The sequence below is a fragment of the Ciconia boyciana genome, chromosome 2 (genome assembly GCF_034638445.1).
Source record: "Ciconia boyciana chromosome 2, ASM3463844v1, whole genome shotgun sequence".
In the NCBI taxonomy this organism is placed as follows: domain Eukaryota; kingdom Metazoa; phylum Chordata; class Aves; order Ciconiiformes; family Ciconiidae; genus Ciconia; species Ciconia boyciana.
In genome coordinates this window covers 25,222,070-25,240,272 of record NC_132935.1, presented here as the reverse complement: position 1 = coordinate 25,240,272, position 18,203 = coordinate 25,222,070, and the positions used below count along the sequence as shown (strand labels likewise).

General features: G+C 40.6%; 1 protein-coding gene across 1 annotated transcript in view; it reads left to right on the top strand.

Moving 5' to 3' along the window:
- The window catches only part of LAPTM4B (lysosomal protein transmembrane 4 beta), a 60,952-nt gene extending 43,040 nt beyond the window's left edge, over nucleotides 1-17,912 (top strand). Inside the window, exon 7 of the mRNA XM_072851187.1 lies at nucleotides 17,814-17,912. Coding sequence (XP_072707288.1) covers nucleotides 17,814-17,888 — 75 coding nt within the window. The 3' untranslated portion in view covers nucleotides 17,889-17,912. The remainder of the gene's footprint in view (nucleotides 1-17,813) is intronic.
- The last annotated feature ends 291 nt before the right edge of the window (nucleotides 17,913-18,203 follow it).

Here is an 18,203-nt window from a genome sequence, read left to right as displayed (position 1 = left end):
CTTATCATTCTCCACTGTGAATGAAAAGATTGTTCTTCCCTCCCTTTACACCCCCGGCCCCCAAATCACAGACTCAAAAAGGTTTTTTTCTATGTCTACATTGAGAGACATCAGCAAAAACCCCTATTCGCATGACTGTAAAAAAGTAAGCTCAACACAATTGGATAAAAATTGTTTCAAAATGAAGTGTGGAAGACTATGGCTTTGAAAGTTGAGTGCTGAGGACCTTTAAGAGTTTAGGACTCTTGAAGAAACCTCATGAAATTTTGAAATGCTGTGATAGGTCACTGCTGTCTGTTGAATTGTATAATATTCCCCCAACACTCAAGTATACTTTTGTATTAAAACAATGATTTTTCATTCTTATTCATGCTGGGAAACTTCCTTCGGCAGGGCTCCTTCAGCCAACATGCCTTTAAATTATAAACTACAAGTTTCTTAAACAATGTGGGTCAATCTCTACCTTCTGCTTTGAAAGAAATGTGTCATTTTTAGAATCAAACCTGCTACCTGAATTCCAACAGAGCTGCAGGTCATACCCACAGGGCGTATTCTCATCTTCAGGGATGGTTTTTTGATATATACTTATCATTAGCACTAGCTGAAAGAATACCAATCTGTACAAATGGAAGTGAAAATGTAAGCTTAAATATGGGACTGGGCATAATAGCTACAATTTAGAGTAACAAGTTTTAAATATACCCCAGCACTTCCAATATCTAGAGATCAGATCCCAGCTGCTACCTGCTAATATCCCTTGTACTGCATAGTAAGTAATGCATCTCACCTACACTCTACACACAACATTTTTTTTAAAGTTATTAGGTTTGCAAGTGCTAGACACTGTATTACAAAAAACATTTAGAATGGAGTTTAGATATGGGCTAGAGTATGGCTTAGTTTACTGCCAGACTTAAAAGATCTATGTATTGGGATGATTAGAAATTCAAAGTCTTTCTGCAGTTACATAAATATTTTAAATGAAGCTAAGAAATTTATTACTACAAACATTTTATTACTGTGTCTTACAATTTTTTGGGAGACTTGTCTTCGAAAAATATCTTAAAAATGAAAGGTATACCTTATTTCTATTATAATTTGCACTCAGGAGAAAAAAGAAATCTCTGCCTTCAATAACAAATCCTCAACAAATTCATCCTTGAATTCAAAATTCTATATACCTGCAGGATTTGTACAAAAAATGGAAAAGGAATGGGTAAACTCCTGTCCTCTAATAACTCTAATTACAGACAATTAAATAGCCATATTTAATTGCATTTGTGTTATGATTACTTGATGATTGTTGTGTGCCATTTTTTGAAGGGAGACCTATGTCTCTTGTAAGAGAAGGCATGTCAGCTACAATAGTTATTCTTATCTCTGGTCTATTAACATCTTGGCAAAATCAATCCAATTCTTGGATCCTCCATTGCCAGATAAATACAAATATACTTATACCTTCATAAAGATCATTATTTTCCCTCTTCTAACTTTTGAACTAGGAGTTGCCTGTTTTACCTGCTCAGAACCCTTGAAAAATATATCTAACAGTTTCAATTTAAATGGAAATATGACATTAATGACTGAGCTTTTCTCGAGAAGAACAATCAAATCCTTTCTACCTGGGATGCTGTGGCATGAGAGATAGGAAGGGTCCACAGTTACTTGCTGGCTGCAGCAGCTTTGAACCCTTCTGAGATCTTTGAATTATAGGTCTCTTAGGAAAGAAGGAAACTTCTTTAATATAGAGTGCTAGGATTTGGTTCAAAAGAGTAAGTAGCTGTGATTGTATATAATTGGTTCTCCAGTCCAGAAGGTTGTTCTGAAAATGATAACAAGATTATCTTTTGTTTTACTGCATTTCTTAATTTACCACTAGCAAGATGTGTAAGCAGACTTACGTATCACGTCCAGATTCGATTAGGAGAATGGATAACTCCTCAAGCACGGCCGTGAGGGCCTGCTTCTTGTTCCTTGTTCCTCGGCTCTCTATGTTCAGGAAGTCCTTGGTGGGTCTCACAATTAGTTTCTCCTGTTTCTATCTAAGGCAAGTCCATCATAACTCTGTAAATTCATGTTGAGAGTGTACAGGTCTCAACAGCAGTATTCATCCGTCTTCCTCTTGGCTGGTTGCATGGTGGAAATCTACTGGTACATCCTTAAGAGATGAGCTTTTGTGTTTTCTGTCCTCATACAGGACTGCTCTGCCAACTCTGGTCACTGGCACTCTCCTGCGTCTGTTGTAGCTTCTCTCACGCTCCTTGTGAGATCCTCTCTACAGTCCCCTCTGTTATCAGCCCCCAATTCAGTAATACTTTATTTTTAAAAATATTCAGCTGTCTTTCTGCCTTCCTACTAACTGTCTAATTTTCATACCGCTAAAAGCCCTGAGAACAACTTAAATGTGGACTGATCTGGGGGGGAAATTCCCAGCACATAAATTTCCAGTTAGTTCCTCCTGATCAAACTGGTTCTTATAAATAATGCTCATATATCTGAACTGTAACTGACCTGATAGCTGCAGTTATTGGCTACTGGATAATCTGACTTTTGTCACTCAGTGTAAGTGGTTTAAGCCATCCTTTTTGCAAGCATGCCATCTGGAACAAACGAACATCCTCCTCACTGCAGGCTGTGAGCAGCATATTCCCGCTGCCCCTGTTAGGCAAGAGGTCCTCCTTCTGTGGCCCTTGATCTAAGTTTGACACCGCATGAATGTACCCAGCTCGGTTCCATGACCAGGCTGTGTTATGGGGTGGGAGAACCAGCTGGTGCTGGGCTGGGGAATGGCCTGGATCCCAGCCGGTGAGAAGACATGACCCTCTTATGCTCCAGGGGCTGATAACGCCAGGACCTGGGGATCCAGCTCTGTACCTTAGTCACAGCAGAGTTACTTGGGGATATGGTATCATCTCCTCTAAGTGTTTTTCAAATACTTCTCTCCCCTCAGTTTCTGGAGGCATCTGTAGGAGATTTTGGCATGGCAGTAAGGTGGCTCCCCTGCAGTGAACCATAGTAACCTGAAGATTATTTTTTCCACTTTCCCAATCTGGGATTGCTTTTTCCTGCCAACTGCTCAAGCACGCCATGGATGAAGATTAATTTTCTACACTAATTTAAACTGTGACAGCAGTACCATGGAAATGTTCATCCAGTTTGGAAAAATTGCCAGTGTATGAGTGCAGAAGATAACCCAAAGTGAGACATTTTGTTCTCCGGAGCAGGAACAGCTCCTTTGTGCTCTTGGACAGCCAGGGGATTTAATTTTGTTTATTTTTAACTGTCACTGAAGCCAATCAATGGAAGTTTCATCTCTGGTCATGCTGCCAGTGGGGATAAAATGTAAAGCCGTAAATCTCTCTTCAAAGTGGTATTTAGATCCTTACGTACTTTATCAAATCGCTCCAATGGATCCTATCTGACATACATTTATCCACAAAGGTTAATAAGTTACTTGTTTTTTCAATGCAGATACATTCCTTCTGTGGACGTGACATCAACTAATTAGCCTGTAATTAATCTGTCAACGCTTTTGTTTGCTCTTCCTTTTTCAAAGCAATAGGAGACCTATTTGAGAAGTGCAAAGTTAGGTCTTTCATCCCTGCTGGATGATTCCTCTGAGCAGAGGAAGAACATTCTTTGGTAAGGTTGGAAGAGCCATTCTTTGTGTTATTGTGTTATTCTACATGTGTGGAAGGTGATTAGTTTGGCTATGGACGGAGAGAAGGACCCTTAGACTCATTGCAATTAAACAGATTGAAGCATGAGATGGAGCCCAGAGGCAGACAAACCATGCGCAAGAGCTCTTGTTTCTGACAGGTGCTTTGGGACCTGTGATTTCCAGCTACTGAGCCAGTTTTGGGATGGCACATGTCAGAATAGAAGACAACGTGGAGAAAAATCCTGTTTTAAAGATATTTTCCATAACGTGGCATAAAAATCCTACAAACTTGGCAATGTTCACCAGGTTGCTGGTCTTGTGTGGCAGTTTGTATGCATAACATTATTACTGGGCCACTAGAGCAGAGACATCTTTTTCCAGTGAGCAGTAACCATGAACATACTTGAGAGAACACCACAAATGAATACCCCTGGCATGACTCACTCTCTAAGCCCTTCTCAAGGCTTCCAACTCAGTCCAGGCAGAGGAGCTCTGACCTTCCCTAGTGGAAACTGTCTGATAAAACCTGCAAGAGGGAAAGCAGGTAAAACAGGAGGCAGAGAAGAGGAAGAAGAAGCAGGGGCAAGAAGAAAAAAGCATATAAGCAGAACTACCCAGTGCTTGAAGTAAAGGGGGTGATTAGTTAGTAACGACATGCAATAGTCTACATGAGACCTGGGAGTGTGGTTTAAATGCTCTTTTTCTGCAGAACTGCGCTTATAAATTGCTCCCAGAGCAATGCCTTTAATCAGAGAATCTTCAAAGAGCTCAGGCTCCACGTGGGTGCCAGCATTCATGTCTTGCTAGTGTGCATGTGCCACACATGCACTTCCTTCTCTTCTGTTTGATTTTGAGTTGCAGAAAAGTATCATGACAGTCTGCGTCTGCCAACAAACAGCCTTTCAGCTGCTCCAGCATTTCATAACTCTACCTGCAGTGAAGTCCCATCCCTTGTCAGTTGTCCTTTAATCTTAGCAGAGATTGTTTTTTCTTCTTTTTTTTTTTAACTTTCCCATCTTATCATCTGTACTCAGCTCTTTCTTCCACTGCTTCCTTGTTTATGGAAGGATTTTCTCTTAAAATCCAGCATTTCCTGTGGTCTGAATTGCTTCATGCTGCCTGTTTGCTCTGTTGCTTAGTTCTACTTGCTAACCACGCTTCTTGTTATAGGTCTCGCCTATTACTAGGTGGCTGCTGTCAGAAGCCAGCTGCGCTGTTTGGAATAGGCTATTAATGGTGTCTATTTGGAGCAAATACCCTCTTCAGTTTAAAAAGAAGACTTCCAAAACATTTTCACTTGTCATTACAGTCATTACACTTACTTATGAGTTAAATTACAAGATCAAAATATACATGTTTATCTATTTTCCCCAGTAGATTTTTATTTTAAACACAAAAACTGTATTTATGTTTGCAGATCAAATACTGGAATTATTCTAATACATGACAATTCGTAAGAGATTTGCAATAGAAATAGACAAATCTGGTCTCAGTATTCCTAATTAGATTAAAAAGAAGACAGGAAATGGGGATGTGTAATTTAAATCTTCCAAATTTTTTTGGATTCACTAATTGGGAGTGTTGCAATGTAGGAAAAAACAGAGTGTTTATAAAATTGCAGTGTTTCTTTGCAGACCCTTTTTTTCTAACAGGATTGATTCATTACCATCTGACAGCTGCTGTTTTGTGGGCTTCAAAAAACAAGTCGAAGTCGTCAGTATAATTCCAAGGATATGTATCAGTGCGGCAAAAGCCGATGACAACTTAAAACCCTGTTGCCAAGGATATATGGGTGTATAAGCTGAGCTGTGTGTGAATTTTCCAGGTCAGGCTCAAGTCGTAGTTACATTGTGCAACGAAGGATGCGGGAGGCCTGAATTCACTCAAGCGGGTATTGTTAAAATGGGCAAATGCAGCAGGGTGCAAGAGGCCAAGTCCCGGCAGCAGTGGGCTACGCTGTGACTTTATAGTCGTATAGTTGGCCCACGCTAGAAGCCCTGCCCTTCTGCAAAGCTGCTCTTCCCAGAGGCGGTCCTGCCTTCAGCTCCAGCACTAGCTCCTCTGGTATCTTTGCATCGCATCCCCTTGCGCAGCGCAAGCCTGGCCTTTGCCAAGCGGAGGAGGAACTCCTCGCACGTCCCAGTTCCTCCAGCCCCGAGCCCTTCTGCCGAAACTTACCCCACAGCACCAACTCTGCAGATGCAGAAAGAACACCAGCCGTGGGGTAGGTGGGAGGGAGCCGCTGCGGCTGGTTCAGCAGGTGGCATTGTTCTCCCAGAGACTGCGGGAAAGCGATGCTCGGCTCCCTACCAGGGAGGAGCACCCAGCTGCGCTTGTTTTGCTGAGGGTGTGACAATAATGGAGAGGTCTGGCTTCCTGCGGTTATTAGAGGCTTCTGGTGATTTCTGAACCATTCTTTCAGTCTGATTCATTAAGTCAATTCACTTTAAACTCAATTCACTTTAACGGCTCCCATAGAGCAAGTGTGCTCTTCCCAAGCCTCCCTCGGGACTCTTTATGGACACAGGACTATCCGCTGCAGCCTGTCCCGAACTGCACAGCACTTGTGGTTTTGGCCCTCTGTCTTATGAGCAGTGAGGAAAGCGAGGTCTCCTTTAAATGAACTCTGTGACAAACGCTCAGCTTCAGAAAGAACAAGGCTGAGCGGGCATTCATGTACCAAATTTAGAAGCTCTGCAAAAGTTTGTGGGAGTTTCTGGTTGACAGGTGCTTTACAGATGTGATTTACTAACATTAATGGATTTTTATATAAACATAAGACTTCTCCCTCAAGCTGTCAGTTCCTTACCTTTCATGACACTAGTCCTTTGTAGTTTTAACACAGTATTATAATAATTTGGTTATAAACAAAGGCTTCCCTTCAGCATTCACTAGGAAATGCCTAAATACACTGTGCAAGAAAAACTGGATTTTATATGGCACTATTATGCCTTACTTTTTAATAGTGATACCAAAAGAATGTGTTTGTAGAAAAATAAAAATTAGTGAAAAATACATATGGAAGAGAGAACTAGAGATTGGTCATCTCAAAATCCCAGATCTTCCTGCTCCCAAATATTAAAATGAGACTTCAGAATCTACCTCCAAACTTTACAACTGACCCATCTCTCTGTTGTGGTTCCCAAAGACTGACATTGGGTCACCCCATGTCCCTAGGCATATAGATAGGGAAAAATGGTCCATCTGGTGAGATGAAGATAAGACAGAAGCCTTTCCAGTAATATCTGTAATGCAAGCGTGGCTGTGATTGATAACCACACTCTGGGAGATGACCAGTCCTGTTAAATAATTTGTCTGCCCCATGTGAGCTATTCCTAGGTTCCTGCCTTGTTAACTCTTGAGTGGGATACACAGTGTGATTGTAAGAAGATATAAGGTTAGAAAGAGATGCAGGTTAGTAATTAAGAAGTCCACTGAAAGATTAGTGCTCTGTCACAGCCTCTGCACTCAGGAGAACACATCAACCATTTGTTACACAGAGTCAAAGTATATTTCAAGTCTTCAGTATTGATGTTATGCAGGCAAGTACCCCCTGAGAAAGCACATGCTCATCCAGCAAATGCTCATTTTGAAAAAATGAAGGAAAATTTGAAAAAATAAATATGTTCTGTCCGTACAAAATCATGGTGCGCAACTAGAGATGCAACAGTAGAGGGCTGGCCAAGATGTAGGAAAGACTTCTGTGGCCTGAGGTAGACTATCCCGCCATGCCTTTGAATGGAGAGGGTAATTACACCATTATTCTGGATGACTTTTATGAGGTTGCACATGATGGAAAAAGACAATAGCTTCCTGAATCCAATTTTCTTCCCACGCAAGGGTAATCACAATCTGTCCCTAAATATTGCTGTGTCCTAGTAATATATACAGTTATTCCTCTATCTGGAGTGCTGAAAACATTGTGCTGCTTCATTACAGAAATCCATAAACTCATGTAAAGTTTCTTAAATAGCGTCTTGGAGAGCTGGTGGCATGGAATAAACAAGCAGTTTTGTCAAAGGAAAACAAAACATACCAACTCTAACTTTGCACAGATGATTTTGCAGCATTGAGGCCTACTTCTTTGCAGAATGGGGTTATAAATTCTCTCTGAGCTATTCTGCTTCCAGTTACTCCATCTGTAATCACTCTAGTGTGGTTTCTAAAGGAAATGCATACATATAAACATGAAAATGCTTCCTGTCCATGTTGAAAGGAAGGTCTCTTGGGATTTATTTGACAGACAACGTATCATGAAACCCTTGAATAGTAATTAACCAGCACATTTTGGACAAACTTTTCAAGCAAAAGCATCTGTGCATAAAGCAAAGTAAAACATTTCTCATTTCATATTAAATATGATTTGGCTTAGATATGAAGCTTTGGCCCTATACCCAGGGCTTTTTTATCTGGGGACAGGGGAAGGAGAAAAAGAAAGATGGGAAAGGTTTTTTGTAAACATTGCTCTCTGACTTCCTCAGAAACAGTTGCTTTGACTGGACTCATTTGACCAGAGCAGCCATTTACATTGTAAACAGCCACCTCTGAAGCAGATAATTATAAACATTTATTTATAAGAATTGCTTCTAAAGTGCAGTTGGTCTTATCTGGAAGAACATCTAAGACAGGTCAGGTGGGTGAAAGTGCCTGCCACTCTCCTGAGCATGAAGGAAGCTTCATCCAGATGGAGATCAGCTCCCTCCTGACTGTAATGCTTCTCTACGTGTCTGGTCTTGGAGCTCTCTCTTCAGCCTGGACCCAAAACTGTCAAGTGAGTTGCTTAGTATGAAGAAATTAACTGCGGACCGCACTGCAGGGGAGCAAGGATGCTTAGTGGGATGAAAGAGGGACAGAACAAGAGAGAACATGATAGAGGTCTTTAAAATCATGAGTGGCAGAGGAGGTAAAGGAGGAACAACTGCTCACTGTCTTAGCAAAAGGACTAGGGGACATTCAATGAAATAGCTAGTGGCAGGTTTCATAGCAAACCAAAGAAGGTATTTCTTCATGTAACACCTAGATTAGCTGTGGGACTGGTTACCACAGGACATTGCAGGTGCTAAAAGTCAACATGGGTTCAAATGCAGGCTAGAAAAATCAGTCGAAGACAAATTCCTATAAGACATGACCAGTAATTCAGCAAGTCCTTGAGGTTCAAATTTCTGACAGTTTGGAGAATATTCTGGGCAAGTCGTGACTATATATGCTTGCACTGCTCTTTCTTAATTTCTTTTATTGTTCTGTCTTGCACTTCTCTTTCTTCATCATCCATCACTAATCGCTGTGATCTGGATGGGCTTTTCACCTGATCCAGTAGATCTGTCCTTACATGCACGTGCTTAGCTGCAGCATGATGAAAGCTAATCCCTACTTCTTTCTCCAGTGCTTATCTTGTATGCAACATTTGACTGCTTCTCACCACAGAATTATTATTATTCCTGTTTCTTCACTACTAGGAAAAAGCTGCCTCTTCCCCTGAAGGCTGTCAGTCTTTTCATACAGTCAGTGTAAAGTGTGTCTTCATGTTAAGGGGTTAAAGAGAAAACTCTGAATTCTCAGTGGATTTAGTTTTAATACTTCCTAACTGTTTCAGTCAATCTCTCTCTCCCTTGATTATCTGAGTGTGTATGATCTACTGTTCTCCAGGGCCACATATTACCTACTTTTCTGAAGTTACCTCAGAGATGACCAGATCAGATGACCCAAAGGTGCAGTTTGCACCTGCAGTTTCTTAACTGAATTTTTAAAAGTAGCAGAAGACCTTGGGTGACTCACTTGTGAGACATCTGAAAAGCCTGGGGCTTAAAAACTCTTGGGCACCCACTGTAGAAAAAAAACATTTTTTCAGAAACTCTTGATAAACACTACTTCTTCCCACCCTACGTACAGAAACGTTAGAAACTTTTGAAGACTCTGCCTCAATAAAATCCGTTTATATAGTAGCTTCCGGTAAATTTTGTACAGGAACTAAAACGTGCTACATTAATAGGCTTATTTCCTTTCAAATAAAATACAAAATTATTTATATAATCAGTGATATTTACATATAGTCCAGTGCTCATTTTCATACATAGTACTAAAGGAAGTAGCTGCCACCTGGTTCCTTGAGTCTCCAAAACAGAGCTCTACTGAGAAGGTCTGGATTTCTGAAAATTGTAAGCAAAAGATACATCTTAATTTTATATTTTCCTCTGTAATCTCACACTTCTCAGAAGAAAACCACATTGTCAGACTTGACAGGAAAATGTTGCAAAGAGAGAATTATTCTCAGCCTTTCCTGCATACAGAGTGAAGCAATCAGCCGGCTATAGCTGTTTATGCGCACAGAAATCTTCTGTTTTTCCCAGGTGATCTTCATAATATTTGCGTAGTCAAGAACCCAACAGTACATGAGGGCTGTTGGGACTATCTTGAACTGGACAGGTGGTCACGTCAGCAGCCTTCCCTCTAGAGCTGTTTGTAGGCTTGCTGCTTGCCTCGGTGCAGCTGAGCATGGTTTAGATTGCAGTTAATGGTTGCTCAAAGCACCGCAGCTGTGGGAGGAAATTCCACTCCTCTTGGCTGGGTGAATGACAGGAGAACAGGGAAGTAAACACGAAATCAGTAAATGTGATTGATTGCATACCATTAAGCCATCTCCAAACTGCGCAATGGTATCAGTTGTGGTACAAGTCGGTGGTTGCTCTCAGGCTGTAATCACTGAGATGAAATGAACCTGGAGTAGAGGACTGGTGCCACTAGGCATGTGCTGTTTAAAACCTCATCTTTCAATTCAGTTGTCTCTGAACCTGACGCATCAGCCCTGTGCTACATTGAGGAGAACATTTATCCTAAATTAGGAAAGGAAAGGCGTGCGATGACTGTATTTCAGCCTGCAGCTGTGTTAGTGTTTGTCCCATCACCAGGCCAAGGGCTGCACATTGGACAGAGGCTCCTGGACAAGGAAATTCCTGTGATTCAGCACTTTTACCTGTGAAATGGTCCAGCACTGGCTCTGGCATACTCTCGCCATCTGCTGCCACTATTCACCTTGTGGTTACCCTCCCTCCCTTTTTAAGTAAACAGAGGGTAAGGCTTGAACCCACTGACACTTTGTATGTGAGCTGTGCAAAACAAAAGGCTCCTTTTGCCCTCTCTCCCTTTCCTCCCTGCGTATTCGCACAGGCCTCCCATAAGGATTGCTGGTAGCGGTTTGGGTGTCTGAAATGTAAAGGTCACTTCTGCAGAAGAATGATATGTAATGTGTACATAGCTGTGGTGAAGAGGTTGGGGTAAACATTTCCAGGCACAGGCTGAAATTTCTGCAAATATATATTTCATTTGTAAATATTTCCACAATTTAGTCCCTGTCTCACACAGTCATATGCAAGTTTCATCCAAGAGAGTTTTAAATCTGTCTTAAGGTTTCCAACACCTTTTAAGATGTTTCAAATAATATGCCTGTTTTCCAATGGGAGATCTTCCTAAGACAAAGTCAAACGATTTGTCAAAACTCAAAAGGTCAGCGACAGGACCAGGATTAAATGGCAGTAGTGATAACCCTAATTCCATGCAGCTACTCATTGTCACCTGTCCCTGTCTATATACTGTGTATTGATGCAATGTGAAGTCCTTCAGTGTAAAGGACTGGAGTTGTTATTGAAAAGCTAAAGTTTGAGAAAACATCCTGAATGCTTACTACAGCCATCAGCACTTACCATAAACATTTTTATTCTATAGCTTTTTTGGCATTATCAAGTGCATTTGTTCTAGAAGGTGTTAGAGAAAAGTATGTTAGAGCTGTCTCTAACAATGTTTGTTTCTAACAAGACATCAACAAGGTATTTTGCCATGGGAACTCACAAAAGTTTCATATAGCTGCCAGCCAAAATGCTGTTCAAACTTGAAGCTGTTATGTGACAATTGTACCATTCCACCCAGTGAAGAATACAAATGGCTCTGGGAAAAAGCAATCCAAAGCTCTCTGGAGACACAGAAAGATTTCTATTGAGCTCAGTGAGTTTTAGGTGAGACCCTTAAGAATGCAGAAATAATCAATTAATCAAATATTTAAGTTTACTCATACAGGACTAAGCACATTTTCTCCTCTAGAAATGTACTAGACACCAAACAGATCTAAGAGCTTGAGTTCAAACAGGAATAACTGCAGCAATATGAGAAAACTTGTACATATGCTTAAGAAAGAAAATTTTCGACTGGAAGTTCAGGTAAATGTGGAATCAGCTGCAAAAATACAGAGTGATTATTGAAATTATGCAATTCCCCCTCCAGAAAACACCTTTGGGCCAAGATTAATTCCAAACTGTTTGAATATACAAATATTTGCCTGTGTTTCTTCTTAGGCATATTTCTAAGCAATGTCTTTAAAAACTTATTCTCCAAAACCAGATTAACCAGGATGTAAAAAATAAGAAATGACATATGCTTATATTAACTGAATATGTTACAGCCGTTGGCAAACTTGTATGGTAATTATTTCTTCCAGAGAAGGTCATCCTGCATCATGTGCTTTATAATAGAGAGATGCTTATGTAATACAATTATCCAAACCACTTGGATGACACCAGCTAAGTCAGGACCAGGATTTCTTATGGGTCAGTTCTGGATTATTTCTGCTTATTATACAAGAAGACTGCTTATCACAAAATGCTTAAATGGTATTGGGAGCAAAGCCCAGCGGCCAGGACTCCCTGTCCCACTTAAGCACCCTCACCATGGGGCTACATAGCCACACTTTCTCCTATTTTCTTTCTTTCCCCATGGATTCTTGCATACTTGGCTTCACTGTGACAACAGGAGGGGGGAAAATGGTCCTTCCAACCTAACTGAAAACTTTGTGTCTTGAGCATTCATATGGCAGATAGGAGCTGTGGGCTTGAACCCTTGGGGTTTGGGAGCCCCTAGAGCTCTGATCTCAGAATCTCTGTGCAATGCTTTTATCACCAGACAGCTATACAGTGAGTAATGTCACCTCCTCCTCTGGCTTCATATTAAAGAATGATGATGTTAAAATGCTACATAGTTCTTAAATACAGTTATAAGGGTTGTGAAAGAAGTTAGGAGCTTCTGTCCTTTGGATTTTAGGCATCCTATAGGACTGAACCCTGCGACCATCTAATATTCCAAACTTGCTTGCTGGTCCACTGATAAAAAGCCAGAACTTCTTTTCACAGGGATCACTGAGTTCCAAAAAATGGGGGTCCTTTGTACTTACTTTTTATAGTAACTTGTGAGTGACAATCTCAAACACTCTGTAAATGTTAGTCCCAGAGCATCCAGGGGAACTAACATACATTTTTTCTCAATTCACAACAAACACGCAAGGAAATGCTCAAATGTAGCACCTAGGAAGTAAAATGCATCAGTTGTCCTAGTGGATATTCTGCCTTGGGGATACCATGAGCCTGAAATATGCATATATTTTTGTCCTTCATGAATTATTTTAGACTGCATCCATTCTAATTTGGTTCTTAGATAAGACTGAATAGTGAGTTTCTGTCTCTTTTTCCAGTTTCCGAATTCACCCTTTGGCTTAATGACTGGCTTCCATTTTATGTCTCTGGAGAGCATAACATTCTGCCTGAATAACTATGCTACTTTATGTCCAAGGCACTACTCTGCTTCCATTAAGCCTTGTTGAGATTTAAAATTAACACAAGAGAAGGAAAAAGTACTCTGATGCAAATTTTCATCTCAGCTACTTTGGTATAAATTCAATTATTAAAATTCTAATGGAACCTCTTTTCCTTGAGATTTTTGTAAACTGTAAACTTTTGTAAACCATTTCAACAGTAAACAGTTAAAAGGTGAGATAATTCAGGTTTTATCATATTTCTCCCTTTTGCCAAAATAGACTTAATTGAGAAAAGATGGAAAAATTATTAAGGGAAAGTAAAGGCCTGAAACTCTGTTCTTGTAAAAAATAATTAAAAGGTAGTCTTACAGAGGCAAAGTTGCAAGATTTGTAATTATACAGTGGTTGCAGAGTTATTCAAACTGCCATGGAAGCTGAAGGATGATTATTTAGACTTACGGTTGACAGATGATTAAGTAACAGTAACAAAAACACACTGACTGAAAGTAAAACAGTTAAATTAGTTTAAAGGACTTTTTTTACTATACTAATGACGTGAGATACTTGGGGTCCCAGCCGGGAGCATGTATTCCACAAACTCTGAGTGCTTCCTTCCAGGTGTTCTCCATCACATTCATTCATCTTAACCTTTGTTTAATATCCTGTCCATATTTTCTTTTTCTAACTCAAACACTGCTAGGCAAAGGTAATAATTTTGAATTCTGCTCATTCTACACTCCTTATTTTTTATCACTATTCTGTTCCTGTCAGGGAAATGCAAGATCAGGATATTTAAATATTTAAACACAAAAATGTGTGGGGAGTAAGCCTGTAAAGTCTTCACTGATAGAACTGTTCAGACAAATAACCTTTGCCAGCAGTAAAGTGACCCTAAACCTTACAGACATATGACAAATGCTCTTTAGCCTTCCACTGTAGATATTTTCTTGTGAAACTTCTGAACCTTTTTAGTGGTCTCCCCAGTTCACACCCCACACACCTTGAATATTCCTTTAGAAATCCATATGCCTTAGGATTTAGCCAGTGGCTTCTCCAAAATGCCTCCTGTAGGTATTCCTATCTCCCCTCACTTCTTGTTGAACTGTTGATAAGTGAGAAAGCATCTTCTGAAGGTCCTCGGGGCCATTGACCCACGTATGAGTTTTGGGTCCATAGAGCAAAGTGGAGTGCTCACATCCCAAGAGGTAAAAGCCTCACCAGGAGGCTGTTCTCCTACCAGACAGAGCTTGTTTCATACAGGAGTGAAGGGAATGAATAAGCTCACTCATATCAGTAAATCCTCCAGGAGACCTACTGCAAATGACAGTAGTCTCAATGCTGAAGTAGTAATATTGATGTAACTACAGTAGTCTTAGGACATATAGCTCTAAAAGAGGATCAGAGCACAGGAAGAGGTACTGTCCCTTATCAATCAGCTTGTAGACCTGGAAGACGGGCAGCTTTTTGGATTGCGTATGCTGTCATTTCTTATCACACCTGATGAAATGGACTCTGAACCTGAAAGGAATGGCCCACAGTTTGGGGCTTAGCATTACAAGAGTGCAGTGAGATGGCTAAATCTTCACAAAGTGAACTTGATTCATTTTCAGAGTCATCTGTAGATCAGATTTAATTACTAATTATATTGCTTCATAAGCAACTGATGAATGTGTTTCAGTACATTTGAGCCTTTTTTTGTAACACAAGGATTTTACTAGAAACCCTGTTATTAAACTAATAATCAGCACTAGGGAGAGATCTCAACTGTAGTGTTTTTCACAGTTTACATGCTTTAGCAGTGTGATTTACTGAGGTTACATTGAAAAATATATTTATGATTTTTATCACAATATTTATTTGAAGTTCTGTTTGTTGTCCTAATTTCACTAGATAAGTAGTCTGCCATAAGCTGTTTGCACCCTTTAAAGTTGACATAATTTATTAAATGTTTTTTGATACAAGGCTTTTTAGATTATGTGGTGGATATGTGCATAGTATATTGCATTTACAAGCTCAAACATATGGTATTAATAAAGAGTGATGGCTCTGACAATTTCCTTGTCTAAATAATGAAACTTTTTTGATTAAGGGCTGAAGATGCCAGGGTAGCCATTCTGTAATCTAACAAACATGTGCACAGACATATTTGAACACATGGTCACCAATGCATGTCTGTAAACTTATATAAGTATAACGTGAATCACACTTGGAACTATCCAACAAAAGCCTGATCCAAAGTCTGTTTAAATCTATAGAAAGATTCCCACTGGTTTTATGTTGTGGATGAGGTCCAAAAGGGATTATTACAGATGTTTCTTTGCAGAAGGTAGGTTATCAACTTCTTTAAGAACTGGTGAAATCCACTCACAGCAAAACTTCCATTGACTTTACTGAGATCAGGATTTTCCCTATGTATGTTTAGCCAATCAGCTTTATGTGCTCTTTTAATGCTCTTTAATTTATCAGCGATGCTCATAAATCTGGAAATTCCATCATGAATAATTGATCTTCAGCTGCATAAAGTATCGCTGCCAGTGCACTACCACTGATATTCTTACACGATACTGAGTTATTTTAGGGAATGTACACTCATTCTTCATTCAGACATCTATTTTATCCTCAGTCATAGAATCATAGAACCATAGAATCAGTGAGGTTGGAAAAGACCTTTAAGATCATCAAGTCCAACTGTTAAACTAGCACTGCCAAGTCCACCACTAAACCATGTCCCTAAGCACCACATCTACATGTCTTTTAGATACCTCCAGGGATGGTGACTACACCACTTTCCCTGGGCAGCCTGTTCCAATGCTTGATAATCCTTTTGGTAAATAAGTTTTTTCCTAATATCCAATTTAAACCTCCCCTGGTGCAGCTTGAGGCCATTTCCTCTTGTCCTATGGCTTGTTACTTGGGAGAAGAGACCAACACCCACCTCACTACAACCTCCTTTCAGGTAGTTGTAGAGAGGGACAAGGTCTGCCCTCAGCCTCCTTTTCTCCAGGCTAAACAACCCCAGTTCCCTCAGCCGCTACTCAGAAGACTTGTGCTCTAGACCCTTCACCAGCTTCTTTGCCCTTCGTTGGACATGCTCCGGCACCCTTCTTGTAGTGAGGGGCCCAAAACTGTATTCGAGGTGCGGCTTCACCAGTGCCGAGTACAGGGGGACAATCACTTCCCTAGTCCTGCTGGCCACACTATTTCTGATACAAGCCAGGATGCTATTGGCCTTCTTGGCCACCTGGGCACACTGCTGGCTTGTATTTAGCCAGCTATCAGCCAATACCGCCAGGTCCTTCTCCGCCAGGCAGCTTTCCAGCCACTCTTCCCCAAGCCTGTAGTGTTGCATGGGGTTGTTGTGACCCAAGTGCAGGACCCACCACTTGGTCTTGTTGAAACTCATGCAATTGGCCTCGGCCCATCGATCCAGCCTGTCCAGATCCCTCTGTAGGGGCCTTCCTACCCTCAAGCAGATAGACACTCCCGCCCAACTTGGTGTCATCTGCAATCCTACTGAGGGTGCACTCGATCCCCTGGTCCAGATCATTAATAAAGATATTAAACAGAACTGGCCCCAATACTGAGCCCTGGGGAACACCACTTGTGACCAGCCGCCAACTGGATTTAACTCCATTCACAACTCTTTGGGCCTGGCCATCTATCCAGTTTTTTACCCAGCAAAGCATATGCCCGTCCAAGCCATGAGCAGCCAGTTTCTCCAGGAGAATGCAGGAGAATGTCCCTGCTGGGATTCACAGACCAAGTGCTCCTTTGCCTTTTCACACACAAGCTAATTAATATCAGTGCTGGTGCCATTAAAAATTGCATGATAGCTAGTATGCTTGCCTAAAGAAGTCTACATCTTGGTTCAAATCCCTCCTCTGCCCTGTGTGGCCTGAACTTGCATCTCCCATGTCCTAGGAAGCTGCTTGTACTCCTATGAATGGGGATGATATATGATTAAAGCTGTCCTAATTTCTATCATCAGATGTTTAAGTATTCACTGAAGGGCTTATGGGAATGTAGGTCTTCCTTCTCATGGCTGAGTGCCCCAGAAGCACAAAACTGGAGATTTATTTAGACATTGGGTAACTTGTTCTCCGTTTGCTTTCTTTCTCCCCACCCCAAAATAGTTATTAGCTATTCCAGGGAAGCCTCAGAAAGAGAGGTTTTCAGGACTTTTCTCATTCTGACTTAGCAGTTTGAGCGTTCCTCCAGGAGACATGGTTTAAGTGCTCTTGACAGAGGAGAGCTGCAGAATAAGCAGCTACTGTTCCTGCCAGATCAAACAAATTCAGGTACCAGCAATGAATGATCTTTGGCTGAAACCAAGCTGACACTGAAGTCAATAAGAAATGAGAAAAAATCACGTTTTCCTTTGTAATGAAAACAGGCTCACAAATTGAAAAGGAGGAACTTCAAGCTAACACTGTTTCCTTTTCTAACTATTCTGCTCCTGCTTACTAATTTACTCTTTTTTGTTATTTTTTAGGACAAGGCCTTAAGAGTTTTCTTTTCTGTAAATTTTATCAGCTGGCTTCTTTTTAAAAAATATAACCTTTTTTTCCTTTCCTGCAGGTCCTGTTGCCACCATATGATGATCCTGTGAATGGAGCTGCTAAAGATCCACCACCACCTTATGTGTCAGCATAAGTGAGAGAGTGCTATGTACCTAGGGAGGATAGCTTTACTTTTCAGACATTGGAGCAATAGTTTGATAATTTCACTTCCAGGATATAACCTCTATGGGTTATACATTGCTGTTTTGCTGACATATTGAAACCTAAATTGTATGATTAAAAATCTGTAGATAGTTTTAATAATTTGCTGCAACTACAGTAGTGTTTCAGAAACTAGTGAACTAGTTTCAGAACAATTCTGGGTAGTGCTAAGGTTATGGTAGTCACTGAATAGCTTTTTCCACCATGTCTGACATGCAGTGCTAGAGAACGTAGAAATTTGCATTCT